This window comes from Thalassophryne amazonica, chromosome 6, assembly GCF_902500255.1.
Source record: "Thalassophryne amazonica chromosome 6, fThaAma1.1, whole genome shotgun sequence".
NCBI lineage: Eukaryota > Metazoa > Chordata > Actinopteri > Batrachoidiformes > Batrachoididae > Thalassophryne > Thalassophryne amazonica.
The window spans coordinates 91,590,754-91,610,312 of record NC_047108.1 but is presented as its reverse complement, the minus strand read 5'-3'; the positions used below and the strand labels follow the sequence as shown (position 1 = coordinate 91,610,312).

Genomic DNA, 19,559 nt, shown 5'->3' with positions numbered 1-19,559 from the left:
ATGCATTGTTGAGGCTGTCATTCTCAGCATCTATGTGGATGTTAAAATCACCCACTATAATTATCTTATCTGAGCTAAGCACTAAGTCAGACAAAAGGTCTGAAAAAATCTCAAAGAAACTCACAGTAACGACCAGGTTGACGATAGATAATAACAAATAAAACTGCTTTTTGAGACTTCCAATTTGGATGGACAAGACTAAGAGTCACGCTTTCAAATGAATTAAAGCTCTGTCTGGGTCTTTGATTAATTGATAAGCTGGAGTGGAAGATTGCTGCTAATCCTCCTCCTCGACCTGTGCTTTGAGCATTCTGACAGTTAGTGTGACTCGGGGGTGTTGACTCATTTAAACTAACATGTTCATCCTGCTGTAACCAGGTTTCTGTAAGGCAGAATAAATCAGTATGTTGATCAATTATTATATAATTTACTAACAGGGACTTAGAAGAGAGAGACCTAATATTTAATAAACCACATTTAACTGTTTTAGTCTGTGGTGCAGTTGAAGGTGCTATATTATTTTTTCTTTTTGAATTTTTTTGCTTAAATAGATTTTTACTGGTTATTGGTGGTCTGGGAGCAGGCACCGTCTCTACGGGGATGGGGTGTTGGGGGTATGGCAGGGGGAGAGAAGCTGCAGAGAGGTGTGTAAGACTACAACTCTGCTTCCTGGTCCCATCCCTGGATAGTCACGATTTGGAAGGTTTAATAAAATTGGCCAGATTTCTAGAGATGAGAGCTGCTCCATCCAAAGTGGGATGGATGCCATCTCTCCTAAAGTATGGTACCTTCGTCACTCAATGGTGACATCCAGAAATTTGTTCAAGAGATTATCGATCACACTCATTATTATTATTATTATTATTATTATTATTATTATTATTATTATATTCCTTTGAGTCTGGATTGTGCAGATGTCCTTGCATGTCCGTTTTGGACTCCAATTCAGAAACCAATTGGACCACCTGTTATGATTATAGGTCCGGACAGGACTGGATCGGTACAGGTTATGGACCAAAATGCTGGGAGCTATGAAACACAGCTGGTTGTGAATGAAAAGATATTTGTTTACAATAAGGAAAATAATAATGCTGCACTGGGGGTGCCTGCAGAGTGGAGAGCCAGCCTGCTCGTAGCGGTGAAAAATAGGGAGCTGCAGGTTCCCGAGCCAGTCTTGAAAGTGAACTGAGATGTTGGAGTGTATGGATTTTGGAGCTTGGGACCAGGTGAGATGCACAGAGCTGAGAACAGGAACTAGGAGAACGGAGGAGAGAGGTGGTGAGTGTTACGAGTGCAATACTTGTAACACTGGAAGCCTTTAACAATTAGCAGTTCACTGAAGGCTACAACAGAAATGTTCACAGTTCTAGGAATAATGTTCTCCATTTAGGAAATAAGGTTTGCTGTACAGGAATTGTTCAGTTCATGAAATATCTTCAGAGGTCAAGTGCTGCGCATCTGTGATGCAGTTCCAGTTTAAGCAGAACTTGACGTTAGAAACGACTTGGGAAGATCTTAGTAGTTCAATATCAGAGTTCATATAGTTCTTAGAAAACACTTCTTGGAAATAGTTCTTGGAATACAGTTCTTAGTCATGCACAGTCACAAGCAGGAATGTGAGAGAACAGAATCCCACAGAAACTTAACTGGAGCGGGGCAAAGCTACGCGCTCTGAGCTGAGAGCCGGAGAGTTCCAAAGTGACGTTGTGCAGGTAGCTGTGGAGCCAGGAGTCGATGTGGCGTGGCAGCCATGCAGGATAGTGTCTGGGAACACCAGGAAATCAACACACTCTCATATGGGAATTAAAGTAGGCAAAGGTACCTTGAATATAGTTGCAGAAAGCTCTGTCGTCAGAGCGCATGGAAGTGGCAGCAAAGATGAGGTCAAGGTCAGTGAGGACATGGACCAGTGATCATGCAGAATCTGGCAACAGGTGACATGAAAGCCTGGGTTTATGTAACCCGCTACTGATCTTCCGCCGCTCATGCACGGCAGGTGTGTGGCGGTGATGAGCAGCAGGTGTTGCTTGGCTCAGAGTGCACCATCTGGGGGAAAAACTCAGAAACTACAGACAAGGATAAAAACAGACAGGACAGGGAGGCAGACAAAGGCTGTCCATGACACAACCAGGACTTTGAACCAGAATTTTTCCCAACTGGTTCCTTCTGAACAAAAACAGTATTTTAGCGATCCTGGTTTTGGGTTCCACCCCAAATTCATGTTGCCAAACCATTTAGAAAAAAAAAAAATTCCCGAACCGGTTAATAACATTCCATGTCAGCTGTGGGGCACTGAAAACACTGCATATACCAGACCTGTATGTGGTGCTGTAAACACTCACTCGAAAAATGGAGAAGACAATAGACCGTACTGTAGAAGGCAACCCCAATTCCAATGAAGCTGGGACGTTGTGTAAAATGTAAATAAAAACAGAATGATTTGCAAATCCTCTTCAACCTTATATTCAACTGAATACACCACAAAGACAAGATGTTTAATGTTCAACCTGATAAACTTTATTGTTTTTGTGCAAATATTTGCTCATTTTAAATGGATGCCTGCAACACATTTCAAACTAGAAGCACTCGGAGAGCACAAACCTCCGCCAAGGCAATAGGGTCACTGATGTCACATGGAATACCGTTTGGCAAAGAGACTTATTCCACGTCGTTTCACGCATCTACTGTCATATTTCAGATTAAGTGGTTAAACCCTTAGATCTTCAGCAAATGTATTTATAAAGAGAAACTGCATGAACTACACAAGTTTTTTTATTTTCTAATAACAAGTTTGTTCATTGAGGAGAAACAAATGCTAAATTATTGTTGTGTTGTAACTTAATTTTTGTTCAGCCTTTGTGACCCGTCTTCATGAAGTTAGATGCAAAAATGTTGAAATTGGCCCTATCATGCAATGATAAAGAATCATTAAAAAAATTACTGGATCCGGCTCGTGGTCAAGATCATTACCAAAATTTAATGACTTCTCAGTTAGGCCAAGATATACCCCTGGTAAAAATTTCATTGAAATCTGTTGAGGATTTTTTGAGTAATCCTGCTAACAATCCAACCAACCAACCAACAAATAAACGGACGCGACCGAAAACATAACCTCTTTGGCGGAGGTAAAAAGCTGGGACAGTGGTTACATCACCTTTCCTTCTAACAACACTCAAGAAGCGTTTGGGAACTGAGGACACTAATTGTTGAAGCTTTGTTGGTGGAATTCTTTACCATTCTTGCTTGATGTACGACTTCAGTTGTTCAACAGTCCGGGGTCTCTGTTGTCATATTTTGCGCTTCATAATGTGCCACACATTTTCAATGGGTGACAGGTCTGGACTGTAGGCAGGCCAGTCTAGTACCCACACTCTTTTACTATGAAACCACGCTGTTGTAACACGTGCAGAATGTGGCTTGGCATAGTCTTGCTGAAATAAGCAGGGACGTCCAACAACAACATCGAAAATAGAAGACAGGTGGAAATGAATCTCACCGTGTCTTCTTCTTCTGTCGAGTTTATTGGAGGTTTGCAAACTGACACAGTGCCTTACCGCCACCAACTGTTTGGGTGTGGAGCATTAATAGAGTCTAACGTCCTCACAGGGTCATTGTAAATGGAAATTTTTCAAAAAAAAAAAAAAAAAACAGCAGTATGAACCAGTTACCATTATTTTAAGTAAATGGGTCTGTTCCAGAAAATTAAAAAATATAAAGTTTCTGTTTTTGTTCATAGCACAATACGAAAAGTTTCTGGTTTTCATTTCATAAACCATTTCAAAGCCTTGGGTCCATCCAACCAAACCTGGTGTTGCCTATCTTGCAGGATCTGCACAGCAGTACATGGGACAAGATGAGTTCTACGGAGAGCAGTATGGACACACTCAGACCTCCAGTGACCCCATAAACCAACAGTATTACCCTGATGGTAATAGACTCAACATTAGAGTAGATAAGATATGATAAGACTTTATTGATCTCACAGTGGAGAAATTCACATGTTACGTCAGCTCTTAAAAAACACATAATCATAATCACCATAATCATACACAGCTATAAACTTCATACACTCAGCTCTCAAACACAAACTCCCATTATCAATTTTACTACTTAGCAGTGTCCCAAAGGCCTGTGGCACATTTACTCTGATGGTGAAGCTTCAGATAATCATGTTTTTCCAATATTGTGGAAGATAAAAAAGTTTGAAAAAAAGAGGACTGATGCTGGCCTTAATTATTTTTTCTTTTGGTGTGCAGAAATTTCAAATTGCAGAGCACATTGTGTCGAGGATGTAACATGCCCTTAATGTCCAAAGTGTGAAGGCTTGAAAGTGTTTGTGCTTGTGAAATTGTTGTTGCATTATGAATGCTTTGGCTTCAAACTGAAAAAAATTTGTGTTTACATGTACAAGGTGACTTTGCAGAATAGTTTTTGAACATGTTGGCTTGTTCTTTTCAGGTCAAGGAGAGTACTCATATCAACCATCTTCGTATGGAGAGCAAAGTTATGAGAGGTCCTTTGATGAATCTTCACAGCACTACTATGAAGGAGGTAATACTTTTACATGTGAACATAGTGCATGTGGTACAGTGTGTTGTTTTGATTCCTGCCTACACTGATCTATATGTGGAAGTGTCCTTCGGCAACATGATGAATTCCTAATGGCTCATGGTGTATAGTTCAGCAGCTTGCATGACAGGTCCTGGCACCAATATGCCAATGGGTGAGCGTGAGGCCCCACTGTAAACTAATTTCAGGATGTGCCATCACATGGAGAGGTGTTACAGAAGTGTAGTCCATTGTCTATTTCAGGGATTAATGCAATCATTAATCCCAAAGTGTAACCATTAGGAGGTAGGGAACTGCAGGAATCTGTCGCATCTTGACTGACTTCCTCAACTTATTGGAGATGTACTCTTGGTATTGTATCATGTATCATTCCATCTGAGAAGAAAATGGAATTGTTGTCCCTTTATGCAGTAATGGGTGACTTTCTAGACTGCAACATTTACAGTGATATTCTAAACAGGTCTAATCGGGTGGTTTCCAGTTAGGATCCAAAGAAGTTACATGGAGTAGCTGATGCAGAAACATGCCAAATCTTACCAGGAGTTAGGATACAGTCAGTTTACCCATGCAGTTTAAGATTGACAGATGGACAGGGTGGTGTTGGCAGTAATTCTGGTGTTATTCTGGACTGTCTTTGTAAACTGACAGTACTGAACCAGAAGGCAAAGCTCTCAATTGTATCCATCAATTTACAGTACCAGTCAAGGTTTGGACACGCTTTCCCCCTCAGTTGAATGGGAAAGCGTGTCCAAACATTTGACTGGTCATGAGCTCTCTGTAGTCATTAGATGGGTTTCCATTACACATTTGTCAAATGACAGCATTTGACAGTGAATGATGGAATGGGACTGCTGGGTTTTGTCCTTTTGCAATAACTGTCATTCCAGCACAGTTTTTGCAAACCTGTAATTTCAGTAGTCACAGTGATAGAGTAAGTCCTGTTAAATATTGCCATTTCATTGTTTTTCCAAATCCAATATTACGTGATTGGATTTAGACATACAGGGATGAAAGTAAGATTAGATTCTTGCAGAAACTGTGCCACTCAAAAATAATTTTTGATCACACGCTTCACGCTCTTACAGCATGTTGAACATATTAAAGCCATTGTAGGCTACTATAGCCTACTACAAATGATAATGTTTGGCCAGCGCACTAAAATCAGCAAATTCTGCTGATTATTTTCATGTATTCATCAAATTTGCATTTATTTTGGAGAAAACGTCTCCGAAATAAAGACAGGAAAATACAGACTGGGATGCAGAGACCCTCCAATACAGTAGAGCTAATACAATTCATTGAGCCATATTGAGAAGTATTTTTGAGCTCTACAGACTCTGTAAAATAGCAGTTGTGATCCCAGTGAGTACTGCTTCTTGTGAATGGAGTTTTTCTAACTTAAAACATGCCTCAGATCCACCTTGAAAGATGAGAGATTAAGCACAGCATCGAGTCGAGGAGGACAAAGCCATTGAGTCTTGACTCATTTGTTGATCAGTTTGCCACAAATCACCAAAACCACCAACCGTCAATGTATTTATATAATTTTAGTTTATGGATTTCAGTTTACGGATCAATTACTGCAGGAAATCTTGATCGCAAACCCGATCACTGCAAAAAAGATTTTTATGTATTTATTTTTTTGGTAGGGGCGGGGGACAGTGTCAGGTGTGGAGTTTGACTAGGATGTTCCACCTGTCCAACGGGAACGAAGGCATCAAACTCACAGAGGACAGAAACCTCCTCCTCCGGAGCGGGACACGCCCAGCGGGTCAGGCGCGTCCACAGAGATTAATAATGAGTACCTCTATGGGCACGTCACACCAGAAGCAAGAGCTGCTCAGATCACCTCCTCACCTCACAGGCTGCAGCAGTGATAGGGTTTGCTATCAAGATTTCCTGCAGTAATTGGTCCATAAACTGAAATCCATGAATTACTTAAACTGAATGATAGTCACATTGTGTGAGACCTGCTTTCACGTTTTGTGAGATCCACGTTCATGTTTTGGGAGATATTTTTTCAGTATTCATGTTTTGCAATTAATGGTTTGCAGATAATTTACGTTTTGCAGCTGATTCACATTTTGGGGGTTAACACTGGGAGATTTCCTTCCAAAATGAAAATAGCTAAAGTGATATCGCTGTTCAAATCTGGTGACAAACATGTTCTTTCAAACTACAGGCCAATCTCACTGTTACCTCAGTTTTCAAAAATTCTGGAAAAGGTATTCGTTAAGAGGTTAAATTATTTTATATCCAAACATCCCATACTAAATGAGCAGCAATATGGATTTAGAAAAATTTGTACTATTTCATTAATGGTAATTGATTTTGTGGAACATATTACGAATGCAAATGTAAACAAGCAATATACTGTAGGGTTTTTCTGACTTAAAGAAAGCATTTGATACCATAGATCACACCTTATTATTGGATAAATTATGGAAGCATGGTATCAGAGATTTAGCTCAAGATTGGATAGCAAGTTATCTCCACAATAGGTATCAGTGTGTTCATATTGGTGGGATAAATTCTGAATTGATCAGGTGTATCACATTTGGAAATAAACCCAAGAATTTATGTAGAAATTTACTAGTACACAATATTGAAATTGAACTTGTCAATAAAACTAAATTTCTTGGGGTTTTCATTGACGATAAATTGAGTTGGAAAACACATAAATTATGTTAACTCAAAAATGTCAAAGACCATTGCCATTTTGCATGAAGCACAAGACTTCCTCCCCCAACACCCATTAGTTACCTTATATCATTCATTACTTGTTCCGTACATGACCTTTTGTATTGAAATTCAATATTTTTACTACAAAAGAAAGCCATAAGAATTATTAGTAATAAACCATATCATGAGCCAACAAATCCATAGTTTGTTTAACAAAATTTATAATTTTGGGACCTAATTGATTATAGCATAATACAAATTATGTTTAAAGTAAAAAATAAACTTTTACCACAACATGTCCAGGACCTGTTCAAAATGAAGGACTCCACTTCTAATTTGCAAGGAACATTATTATTTAAAAAAACAATCAAAGATTCAAACTACTGTTAAAAAAAAAAAAAAAAATCATTGTGTTTCTGTTAAAGGTGTTAATATTTGGAATTTGTGCCAGGATAACATAAAATCAGTCGGTAACTTGGCTGGCTTTAAAAGGCTCTACAAAAATCATTTAATTACTTGTTATAGCATGATGAATTAGGTTTATCGATTTTGTTTTGTTTTTGGGTTTGTGCATGCTGCACTGCTGTTTGCATGTTTGTGTTTTTAAATATTAGTTCAGTGATTAATTTATATTTCGTATTAGTTATCATGGGTATATGTATCTTTTTATAAACATATGTATACATTTTTGATTTTTTAATTACAGGGGTGGGCATTTATAAGCTTTTGCTTCTGCCTACACCCTTTCAGGCACATGGGTGCATTGTTGGATTGTTTTCTTTGAGTTTACCTTGTTATTATGGGTCTGTGTGTGCCGAATAAATTCATTCATTCATTCATAAACAGGAGTAAAAAGTTACTCTTCAACAGGCGTACTGGTTGCGTTCTGGGCTGTAAAGGACTGCATATCTCTTAACCGGTACGGAGTACCACTGCGTTCTAACTTACTTTCACCCCTGTTTTTATAAGGTTTAACAAGCTCTTCATCTCATTCTCTGTCCATGTGTACCATGCCATGTATTTTAGAATGTCATGTGACACTTTCTGTATGTCATGTGACCTGTAACAACGGAAAAAGTGCTTCCATTGCAGTTTTGCAAAATATTGCTTTTTCAAATTGCCTGAAAATCGACTGCTCCTACAAATTTCACAATTTAGGGGATAATGGAAACGCACTTATTCAAAGAATGTGATTAAGTGTTAAGAGGTTGGTTGATCTTGCCATCATGGTTAGAATGTAGACAACCACTGTTCCTTTATGTGGAAAACCAAAGTTTCCAATTGTGATGTTGCCTGATCAGGATCTTCGAGAGTAACTGGATGATTGATGTGGCCATTGAGAGAGAGACTTTTGGTTTCCTTAATTTACTTTTAGTCACCATGACCAGGCAATAGAGAAGTGGTGGAAAAAGTGGATAAATGGAAGAATGTTGTGGAAGTCAATGCTTTCATACCTTGCTACATTAAAGCAGTAAAAGACAGACATAATGGTTAACGTGCTTATGCCTTTATACCTGCAGGTAACTCTCAGTACAGTCAACAGCAGGCCCAGTATCAGCAGGGGTCTGGCCAGCAGCAGCCCTTCAGCCAGCAGCAGTACTCATCTCAGCCGGGCTACAGTGGGCAGCCACAGGGATATGGTTAGAACAACTTTTATAAATCACACAAACATGAAGCCAATAAATAAAATGTACAGCTGATCTGAGTGTACCTTCCACCACTGCAGGACCTGGTCAGGGTGGATCCTCTCAGTATTCTCAATATCAGCAGGGTCAAAGCCAACAGTATGGCTCATACCGCTCAACCCAAGGAGCATCCGGAGCACAAACACAGAGACCATACCCCTATGAGCAGGTAGATTAAATGCCTCATAAATTGGTTTTATATCACTGACTAATATCAATCCAGCATGCTGTAAAATGCAGTACATTATCATAATAAAGGATGACGCGATGGAATGCATTTTTTTTTTATTTAAATGAAGGCTTTTAGGCTTTTCACACAGGGTTCTTCATATACTCTATTTTTTTCCCGATCAAGGCAATAACTATTCCTATTTAAAGTGTTTGCTGATGTTACATCATAAACGGGTTTTAAATTATAGCTTGATGCTCACAGATACATGCACATGTAAGGTCCTACTGTATCTATAATGCACTAGCCCTCCAAGCCTGTAATTATTATCTAAAGCTGTTATATATTTGTGTTTTCTTCATTAGCAGGCAGATATTTATTTGTTGCATGAGGACCGGAGTAACAAGCTAAAAAAGATGTTCGCACTTAATTGACACAATGAATGGAAACAATTTCATCTTGCTGTGAAACTCTTTTACATTGCAGGGTCAGTATGGAAATTATCAGCAGTGAGGCACCACATTATTTTCCTATGAGCTGAAAACGAGAAAAGAATTGTCAGCAGTGATTTACTGGGCTCAGCTGTGGATTACAAGAGCTGGCTATGTCATCTTATTATCCTCATGTTAGACATTATTCTAGTTAACCATAAATCACCAAGTAAAAAGTCATGCTTTGCTAATCTGTTTTACTAACTGTACCGTCACAGCTTGTGAAGGAGGAGTGGCCATCTGGGTAATTCTTCGGTAACGGAATTACAATCAGAGCAAATTTTTAATGATAAGATTAAATGTGGTCAGATTTTTCTGTCATTGCCGTTACTGTAGACTTGCTGGTATTACAAAAACATCAGGGTGCAAGTAGTGTCAAGATAATTTCATTGGAGGAAAATGGGGAACTGCTACAGGGAATGGCACACTCACTAGTTAGGCAGTTCAGTAACTATTTCGACAAGATTTTAGTCATTTTGCCTCTTGACGCCACCACAACTGAGTTGAATTGAAACAATCAAGAGTTGTTTGTACCGTAGACTTTTAGCTTTTAATTCAGGGAGTTTAACAAAAATATCACTTTAACCATTTAGGAATTACAGTCATTTTTAGACACCATTCTTTCATTTTTAGGGGTCATAAGTAATTGGACGAACTGTTATTATTGGTGCAAATAATCACTTTTACAGTTTTATTTGGACAAGTCAGGAGATGGATACATGAACATTTCCAAATCGCTGAATAGCTTTTGAACATCATGAAGAAATGCAAATGGTATTTATATACATATTTATTATTTAATTTAAACTCTGTGGTGGTGGCGGTGTACAGACAAAATTATAAAAAATGGTCACTGTCCAAGTACTTATGGACCTAGCTGCATGCCTCAGAAATTTACCTATATAGTTGATATTTTTTCCTCTCTGTCTTTTTGCCAATGACTTGTCTTCATTCTGTGCCTCCTTGTCTTTTGTTTTATGAGTTAAAGCCTCTTCTTTGATCCAACAGAACAGTTCAGCAGTTTGTTAAAATAACCGTAAAAGTAAATTCACGAAGGAAATGTTTCATATTTGTCACAGACTCTGTAAAGCACACACTTTCAGTGCGGGCAGAGACGCGATAATTTCTCATGTGAAGGAACGTTAACTTATGAAAATGAAAATATTGGTCCTGTGTGATCAGGGAGTTTGTCTGTGTTGGTCAAACTGTGACGTGTTAATGTGTGGTTTTAACACTGTGTTTTCACTTGTTGCATATGTCATACTGAGGTAATAGACGCTGTAGAAAACTGTCTGATACAGACGCCAGTGTGCGCATCTCATGCCATGATAATAATACACAGTGGAGGTGTTTGTCAGTGGCATTTCTCTGCACATGCACATATTTACTGTGCAGAATTAAGTAGCATAATGCCATTTGATTGTGATTTGACATGAAAACGCAGTTGTCAGCACTTTATTTTACATTTTATTAATTGCATTGTCATATTTTTATTCAGCTTTTTTGTTTGTTTGTTCTTTTTTAAGAAAAAAAAATCCTCAAACCAAAGTACCACGGCAACGGTCCTACACATCTACTTTATTAAGTGCAATACCCTCAGTCACGTTGAAATTGCAGCTCTCTATCATTATTTAGCAAAACATATGTTTTTTTTTTTTGTCTTGTGTTATTAAATGTGTTGTTGCAGGAATATCATTGAAATTTTTTTTTTATTTTATTTTTTGTATTTACTGCAAGGGGGTGGTGGCCAAGTGGTTAATGCGCTTGGTTTCAGTGCAGAAGGTTCCGGGTTCAAATCCCACCCCTGCCACATTTCTCCATGTAATGTGGAGTTGCGTCAGGAAGGGCATCCGGCGTAAAACCTGTGCCAATTCAACATGCAGCTCCACCTTGGATTTGCTGTGGCGACCCCGAGTGCAAACAAGGGAGCAGCCGAAGGGACTTTGTATTTACTGCAAGTAATAGGCATGTGTACTGATTATTTGCAGTTGTTTATCACAGTTGTGAAGCTGACTTTTTTTTCTTTTTTACACTGAAAATGTAATTATTGTCTTTACAAAAAGGAGGAAAATCTTAAAAATAAGACAAGTGCTAAACGGGTGTAAAAGGTCATATTTTAAAAGAAGGGTTTAAGAAGAATAATGTTCTACAAGCACACTTGCCTTATTTTATGTGTATATGTATTTCTATGTCTCGCTCTGTATCTCTGTCTTTAGGAGAGAACAACTCTGTTCGAAATCAGTTTATTGCAGTTTGATTGGTAATAGATTATCAATCTTGATTGTGAGGGTCCAGCTATGTGATATATGTTGCAGTAACCTATGTTACCTCAGAAACCCAAACTTTGCATCCGTTTTGCAGGGTAAATCAAGAATTTTTATTTATTTATTTATGAGTATTTTTACGTGGGGGTGGGGGGGGGGGGGCACTTCCTAGCTGTCAGACAGCTGGTAAATTAATGCCAATAATGACAATCACAGGCATCTTCACACCACAGTGAAGCTCTATGAACATTTCATTTAACTGTGATCCGAACATGTACACAGACTCCTTTTTAATTTTGTTAGAGTGTGTCATCACTGATGTGGGTGTAACGCCTTGTATTTTGTTTGTTATTTATGTTGTGTGTGTGTGTTCGAATATATTAGCGAGTGAGAATCTGATATTGTGTGCTTACTTTAAATATGAATGTTCTCATTATCTATTGTAAGACTGCATTGCCTGATATTTACAGACGTCTTTTGTTACTATTTGTTAAATAAAATAAATTTACCTTTACCCTTTCATGACCTACTTATTTTTAAGCACCTTACAAAATGTCAGCAATCATGAATAATACGGTGATAGGAGTTGGTACAAGTGTTTTTGTTTTGGCTTCCCAAAACATTTTGGGAATCCCTAATTTTATATATATACAGTACTTGTATGCAAATGTTTGGGGGGAAAAAAACCCTGAGCAGATTTGTACTTTTTTTAAAATGTCAGAACAATAATAATGTGGGCTTCTTTATACAGATTTTTCATGTTCTGAAACATGAAATTCTATGAAAAAAAAATACTATGCCATGCTGCATTTCTTGATCATTAAACCATAAAGCAAAATACTCTGTGACTTGGAAATGTTCTTGGATTTATCCCATAAATTGTCTTCCAGCTGGCTTTAAAGGTTAGTTTTTGGAATGGCATTGTTTTTGAATAATTTCCGTTCTGGGGAGAATTTAAAAGAAATGGTAGAGGAAATCACTTAAGAAATGAACAAATTGAAAATATGGTTTGACCGAAACAAATTGTTATTGAACTTAAATAAAACAAAACTAATGTTATTTATTATAGATGGGGTGCAGATTGAAAGGGTTGATAAAAATAAATTCCTTGGGGTAGTAATAGATGAGAAAATCCATTGGAAACCACACCTCAAATATATACAAACCAAAGTATCAACAAGCATTTCACTTTTTTTCTTACCATATTTCAATTACTGTGTAGAAATTTGGGGTAATAACTATATGAGTTCAATGAAATCACTAATTATTCTTTGAAAAAGGGCAATACAGATCATTCATAATGTCGGTTATCAAGATCATGCTCACTCTTCTTAAAATCAAAAGTATTAAAATTAACAGACATAGTAAAATTCCAAATAGCATAGATCTGGTACAAGGCAAAAAAAAAAAAAAAATGACCTTTTACCAAAAAACATACAGAAATTGTTTAAAGATCAAGAGGGGGGGATAACAATTATGAGGGAAATACAATTTCAAAATGAACAAAATCTGCACAAACAAACTATTCTGAATTTCATTCTGTGGAGTGAGACTGGAACAGTGAGAAGTTAAAGCAGTGTTCAAACATTCAACAGTTTAAAACAAAATACAAGGAATGTGTTTTCATGGGATGAAGTGTGAGAGTTACTAGGTGTTCACAGGAAACTGTTATTGATTATTTATTTATATATTTGTTTATGGATTTATTTATGTTCATTGTTAGCTGGGTCTATCTTCTGTTGTTTTGTTTTATTGGGTTCCTTATGTCTTTGTCCTTTTTCTAAAATTGTACAATTGTATCATTATTATTGTTACTATAGTTGTTGCTATTATTATTATTATTATCATTATTGCGATTGCCAATAATATTTTTAAGGAAACAGGGACTGATATGTAAATCATTATAAAGGGGGAAGGGGTGGGATTAGATACGTTTCGCTTCTCACTCCTTTTTGAACTAATTTTCATTTTACGTTGTCTGTTTTATTTTTTTCTTTTGTTATGTTCAAAATAAATCTTCAATTCAGTTCAGTTCAATCTTTGAGATGAACAATATGAACCCAGAACACAATCATTCAATATGGCTCATGTTCCAATAAAGCATCTAAGTACTAAGAGACAACTGTATGTGTACTGTCCAAACAGCACCTCGTAATTGAGCCAGACTTGGCACACATACAGTATACTTTGATATAGGAGGAGTGACATAGGCTATTGAACACTGTAGTAGTAGTAGTAGTAGTAGTAGTAGTAGTAGCAGCAGTACTAGTACCAGTTAAGGGGAGAGACACTTCTGTCCTCAGAATTGAGCCAAACTTGGCACACATACACTTTGATATACAGGGAGTGACATAGGCTATTGCACACTTTAATAGTAGTAGTAGTAATGGGTAGAGGCAATTTTGTGTTGCATCATCATCGACAAGTGTGCTAAAAGATCGGTGTCATACTTTCTCATTTTCTTTTTTGTTCTTGTAACTTTTACTTCTTCATTTTTGCAAGTGACAGTAGTGTAGTAGTAGCAGTAATAGTAGCGGCCTCTTCTTGAGGCAGCTTTAGTCACATCCTAAGAGTTCTCTAGGTGATAGCTTTGTTGGTGAAGATCAAGTTTTCATTTCAGGCTCTGAATCAAACGCGCCCTGGGATGGGTAATTGTGTTGTGTGGGCCGCCAGAAGAGGAGGTACTGCTGGCCCACCACCACCAGATGGCGCCCTGCCTGGAGTGCGGGCTTCAGGCTCGAGAGGGCGCTGCCGCCACGGACACAGCCGGGGGTGACAGCTGTTACTCATCATCTCATGGACAGCTGTCTGTCACCCATCTACACTTCATCCTTCTCCTCCATAAAAACCGGACTTCATCTCCACCTCGCTGCCGAGATATCATCTACCAGTAGAGGTAATATTCTCAGCCGTGTAACTAACTGTGTTTAGTCTGAACTCATTTTTGCAGCTGTTTTTTTCCTGTGGAGTGCATTGTCTGGAGATTGGCGTGACCGGCGACAGCTTCGCTTCACACCCCGCCAGATAAGTGCTTTGTGACAGGAGCTGCACGTGTGGATGAGAGGTGGAGGTGGAATTCCCACCATTTGTTATAACTGGGTGTACACACACCCACCTTCGGCGCTCGGAGACGGTGGCCACCTGGGGGACTCGGGACTTGGCGGCTCCAGTATTCTCCAGGTTCAGTGGCGGAGGAAATCGTGTGGTTCCGGTTCTTCTCAGGACAGACGTCTTCTATCCTCGAGCCTGCCCACACGTCACCTTTGTGATTGACTATTGTGTTACATTCGGTAATCCGTTGTATTGTGGTTGTGCTCATTCACAACAGTAAAAGTGTTCATTTTTGACTCTATCATTGTCCGTTCATTTACGCCCCCTGTTGTGGATCCGTGTCACGACACTTTCCCAACAAATTGACTAGCAAAAACTAAAGACGTCCTGATTATGGCTGTAGGCTGTGATTTGATTTCAGTCCTGTAAAACTAAATAAAGGCAAATATGGAGTCAGGCACAGATACTTACAAAAAGTAATCATTCATAAAGTGTCACACCTGCATACGGTGCATCGGGAAAGTATTCAGTGTTTCAATTTTTCCACATTTTATGTTACAGCCTCATTCCAAAATGGATGAAATTTTTTTTTTTTCCATCTACACACAATACCCCATAATGACAATGTGGGGGGGTTGATTTTTGCAAATTTATTAAAAATAGAAAAAAACTAAAATCACATGGTTTTTGCCATGAAGCTCAAAATTGAGCTCAAGTACATCCTGTTTCCACTGATCATCCCTGAGATGGTTCTACAGCTTTTTCTCCTTTTTTTTCTCCACTTTTTTTTCACTTTTGATAGTCTCTGTGCTTCTTACTGTGTGTGCTGCTATACAATGCTGCTGGAAGCTCGATTTCCCTGAGGGAGTCTTGCCAAGTTATTAATAAAGTTCTGTCTAATCTAATTGGAGTCCACCTGGGGTAAATTCAGCTGATTGGACATGATTTGGAAAGACACACAGCTGTCTACATATAAGGTCCCACAGTGGACAGTGCATGTCAGAGCACAAACCAAGCATGAAGTCAAAGGAATTGTCTGTAGACCTCTGAGACAGTATTGTCTTGAGACACAAATCTGGGGAAGGACACAGAAATGTTTCTGCTGCTTTGAAGGTCCCAATGGGCACAGTGGTGTCCATCATCTATAAATGGAAGCAGTTCAGATCCACCAGGACTCTTTCTAGAGCTGGCCGCTCCTCTAAACTCGATCGGGCGGAAGGGCCTCAGTCAAGGAGGTGGTGTCAGAGCTCCAGCATTCCTCTGTGGAGAGAGAAGAACCTCCCACAAGGATGAACATCTCTGCCTATTCCTTTTTCAGCACCTCTCAAGCTCCATCAGGTTGGATGGGGAGCGTTGGTGCACAGCCATTTTCAGATCTCTCCAGAGATGTTCAATTGGATTCAGGTCTGGGCTCTGGCTAGAAAACTCAAGGACATTCACAGAGTTGTCCTGAAGCCACTCCTTTGATATCTTGGCTGTGTACTTAGGGTCATTGTCCTGCTCAAAGATGAACTGTCACCCCGGAATGAGGTCAAGAGCGCTCTGGAGCAGGTGTTCATCCAGGATGTCTCTGTACATTGCTGCATTAATCTTTCCCTCAATCCTGACTAGTCTCCCTGTTCCTGTCACTGAAAAACATCCCCACAGCATGATGCTGCCACCATCATGCAAACGTGACACCTGCCATTCACACCACAGTTCAATCTTTGTCTCATCAGACCAGAGAATTGTGTTTCTTATGGTCTGAGAATCCTTCAGGTGCCTTTTGAATCTAGGTCACCTAGGCGATCAAACTCTAGGTGGGCTGCCATGTGCCTTTTACTAAGGTGCAGCTTCCGTCTGGTTACTCTACATACAGGCCGGAATGGGGGATTGCTGCAGAGATGGTTGTCCTTCTGGAAGGTTCCCTCTCCACAGAGGAATGCTGGAGCTCTAACAGAGTGACCATCGGGTTCTTGGTCACCTCCCTGACTAAAGCCCCTTTCACACCAGGCCAACGTAAAGTTGCATAATGCAGCGTATCAATGACACCATGCTTTTGCAACCCCATGTGGCAATACACCTAGGAACACAAAGGTGTCCGCAAAATGGACGCAAAAAATTAAAAATGCTTAATTTTTTTGCTGACTTTCAGCATAGTGCACTGGATGCACAGCTCTCTGCAAGTCTACGCAACACTCAGCTACTGTATGCAAGTCTGCAACACTGCGCTACTGTACACCATGCCCCTCAATTGTACACTACCCTACGCCAGTAAGGTGAAAAATTATTTTAGGTTTTTTATGGGTACATACCTGCATTGCTAGATTTCAGTCATTTTGCTGGACTCTGATGAACTTTGCTGGCAATGAAGCTTCAAAAACACAGGAGAAGAAGAGAGGGTCCATGCTCCCTCCCCCCACCCCCCGCACGCAACATATGCAGCCATTCCTATGTACTAGAGATGCAGCACAATGCAACGCAAGCCCAGTATGAAAGGGGCTTAAGGCCCTTCTCCCTTGATCGCTCAGTTTAGACAGGCAGCCAGCTCTAGGAGCAGTCCTGGTGTATCTGAACTTCTTCCATTTATGGATGATGGAGGCCATTGTGTTCACTGGGACAAACAGGAGAAATTTTTCTGTACCCTTTCTGAGATTTGTGCATGAGAATTTCCAAGAATGTACCCCAGGTGGACTCCAGTTAAGCTGTAGAATCATGTCAAAGATGATCAGTGGGAACAGGATGCACCTGAGCTCAAGTTTGAGCTTCATAGAAAAGGCTGTAAATACGTATGCACATGTGATTTCTCAATTTTTTTATTCGTTCATTCATTCATCTTCTACCGCTTAGTCCAATTAAGGGTCACTGGGGGCTGGAGCCTATCCCAGCACTCATAGGGCGTGAGTCAAGGTACACTCAGGACAGGACGCCAGTCTGCCGCAGGGCCACAAACAGACAAACAAACACAGACACACCCACACACACACACACCTACGGACAATTTGATGATTCCAATCCACCTAACCCGCATGTCTTTGGATGTGGGAGGAAACCGGAGCACCCGGAGGAAACCCATGCAAACACGGGGTTAACATGCAAACTCCTAAAAAATTGGCAAAAATCTAAAAAAGAAAAAAATAAAACCAACTTTTTACACATTGTCATGATCATGTATTGTGTGTAGAATTCTGAGGAAAAAATGAATTTCATCCATTTTAGAATAAGACTAACATTAAAAATGTGGAAAAAGTGAAGTGCTGTGAATATTTTCCTGGTGCACTGTAGGTGCGCAGAGCTTGTGGCATCATATTGAGCCTGTAATTGCTACCAAAGTTGCATCAACAAAGTATTAAGCAAAGAGTGTGAATACTTATGTACACGTGATTTATTCATTTTTTTTATATTTAATACATTTACAAAAGAAAAAAATTCTCATGTTGTCATTATGGGGTGTTGTGCGTAGAATTTTGGAATAAAGCTGTAACATCAAATGTTGAAAATGTGAAGCATTGTGAGTACTTTCTCGATGGACTGTATCTTCTTTAAAATCACATGACACATAGTTAACTGTTTGCTGAGCAACTGCTGTAACAAAATTTATCAGCTTCATTTTAAGAGGGCGAAAACAGACAGGACAGACACGTTTTCTTAAAAATGACATTTCAGCTGTTGTAGTAAGAAGGGAGACTTGAGGATAGATTTGATGTTTTCTTCTATTAAAATCCTTCCCTGTGCCACCACACCATGAAAATAACTGATGATACAACGGAGAAAATTTGCATGATGCGCAGTTTCTCCAATCTTAAGCACCGAATCCTAAAACTACTACAGCGTTGTATAGATGCCTTGGTGACTTCCCTCTCTGGTCTCTTTCTTGTGCAGTCCCTCAGTTTTGAGGACTGTCTACCCCAGACAGATTTATCATACTGTATTTCTTAGTGATTGATCTAGATGAAGTCCAGCACATTCTGTGACTTGGAAATGTTATTATACGCATCGTTTAATTTGTATATGACAGTGGTGTCCAAACTACTCCAGAAAGGGCCGAAAGGGTGCAGGATTTCTTTGCAGCCACTGATTCCAGCAGGTGATTTCACTGATGAACTCATTCCACCTGTTCAAAGGGATGTTATTCAGTGAAATCACCTACTGAAGTCAGTGGTTGCAAAGAAAACCTGCACTCTCTCAGCCCTTTCTGTAATAGCTTGGGCACCACTGGTATATGACCTCTGAAAATGGAAAATCTGTAGAAAAAGTGCTGTAATTCAATGCAGTTAATGTGTTTTTTTTTTTTTTGTTAAACCCCATAAAGCTGAAGGTCCATTTTGCAAGTACATCCTGATTGAATTATTTAATTTCCATTATGTTGGTGTGGAGGAAAACCTGCAAACATTTGTGTCATTGTTATGGACCAGAATGTAATTCAGTGTTGTTTTGAAAAAAAACTAAATAAATAAATGCGGAATTGCTCAAATATCAAGAAAACAGCACTTACCTGTAGGCTTAAACAGACAGTTTTATTTTTACCCTCAAAAACAAACAAACAAAAAACATTTTATAAGGACGGTGTCGAGCTTGGAATTTATGTTTGCTTTTGAGAAAGATTAACTCTTGATTTACACTCCATACCAGCTGGTGGCGGTAATGAGGCTGTACTGTGTTGGGTTCG

At 39.1% G+C, this 19,559-nt stretch overlaps 1 protein-coding gene across 5 annotated transcripts in view; it reads left to right on the top strand.

The window, feature by feature from the left end:
* The window catches only part of LOC117512650 (calcium-responsive transactivator-like), a 30,789-nt gene extending 20,672 nt beyond the window's left edge, over window positions 1–10,117 (top strand). For all 5 annotated transcript variants that reach the window (XM_034172804.1, XM_034172801.1, XM_034172803.1 and 2 more), the window contains 5 exons: window positions 3,827–3,928; window positions 4,459–4,551; window positions 8,772–8,891; window positions 8,978–9,105; window positions 9,592–10,117. In XM_034172804.1, coding sequence (XP_034028695.1) covers window positions 3,827–3,928; window positions 4,459–4,551; window positions 8,772–8,891; window positions 8,978–9,105; window positions 9,592–9,618 — 470 coding nt within the window. In that variant the 3' untranslated portion in view covers window positions 9,619–10,117. The remainder of the gene's footprint in view (window positions 1–3,826; window positions 3,929–4,458; window positions 4,552–8,771; window positions 8,892–8,977; window positions 9,106–9,591) is intronic.
* Window positions 10,118–19,559: the final 9,442 nt, after the last annotated feature.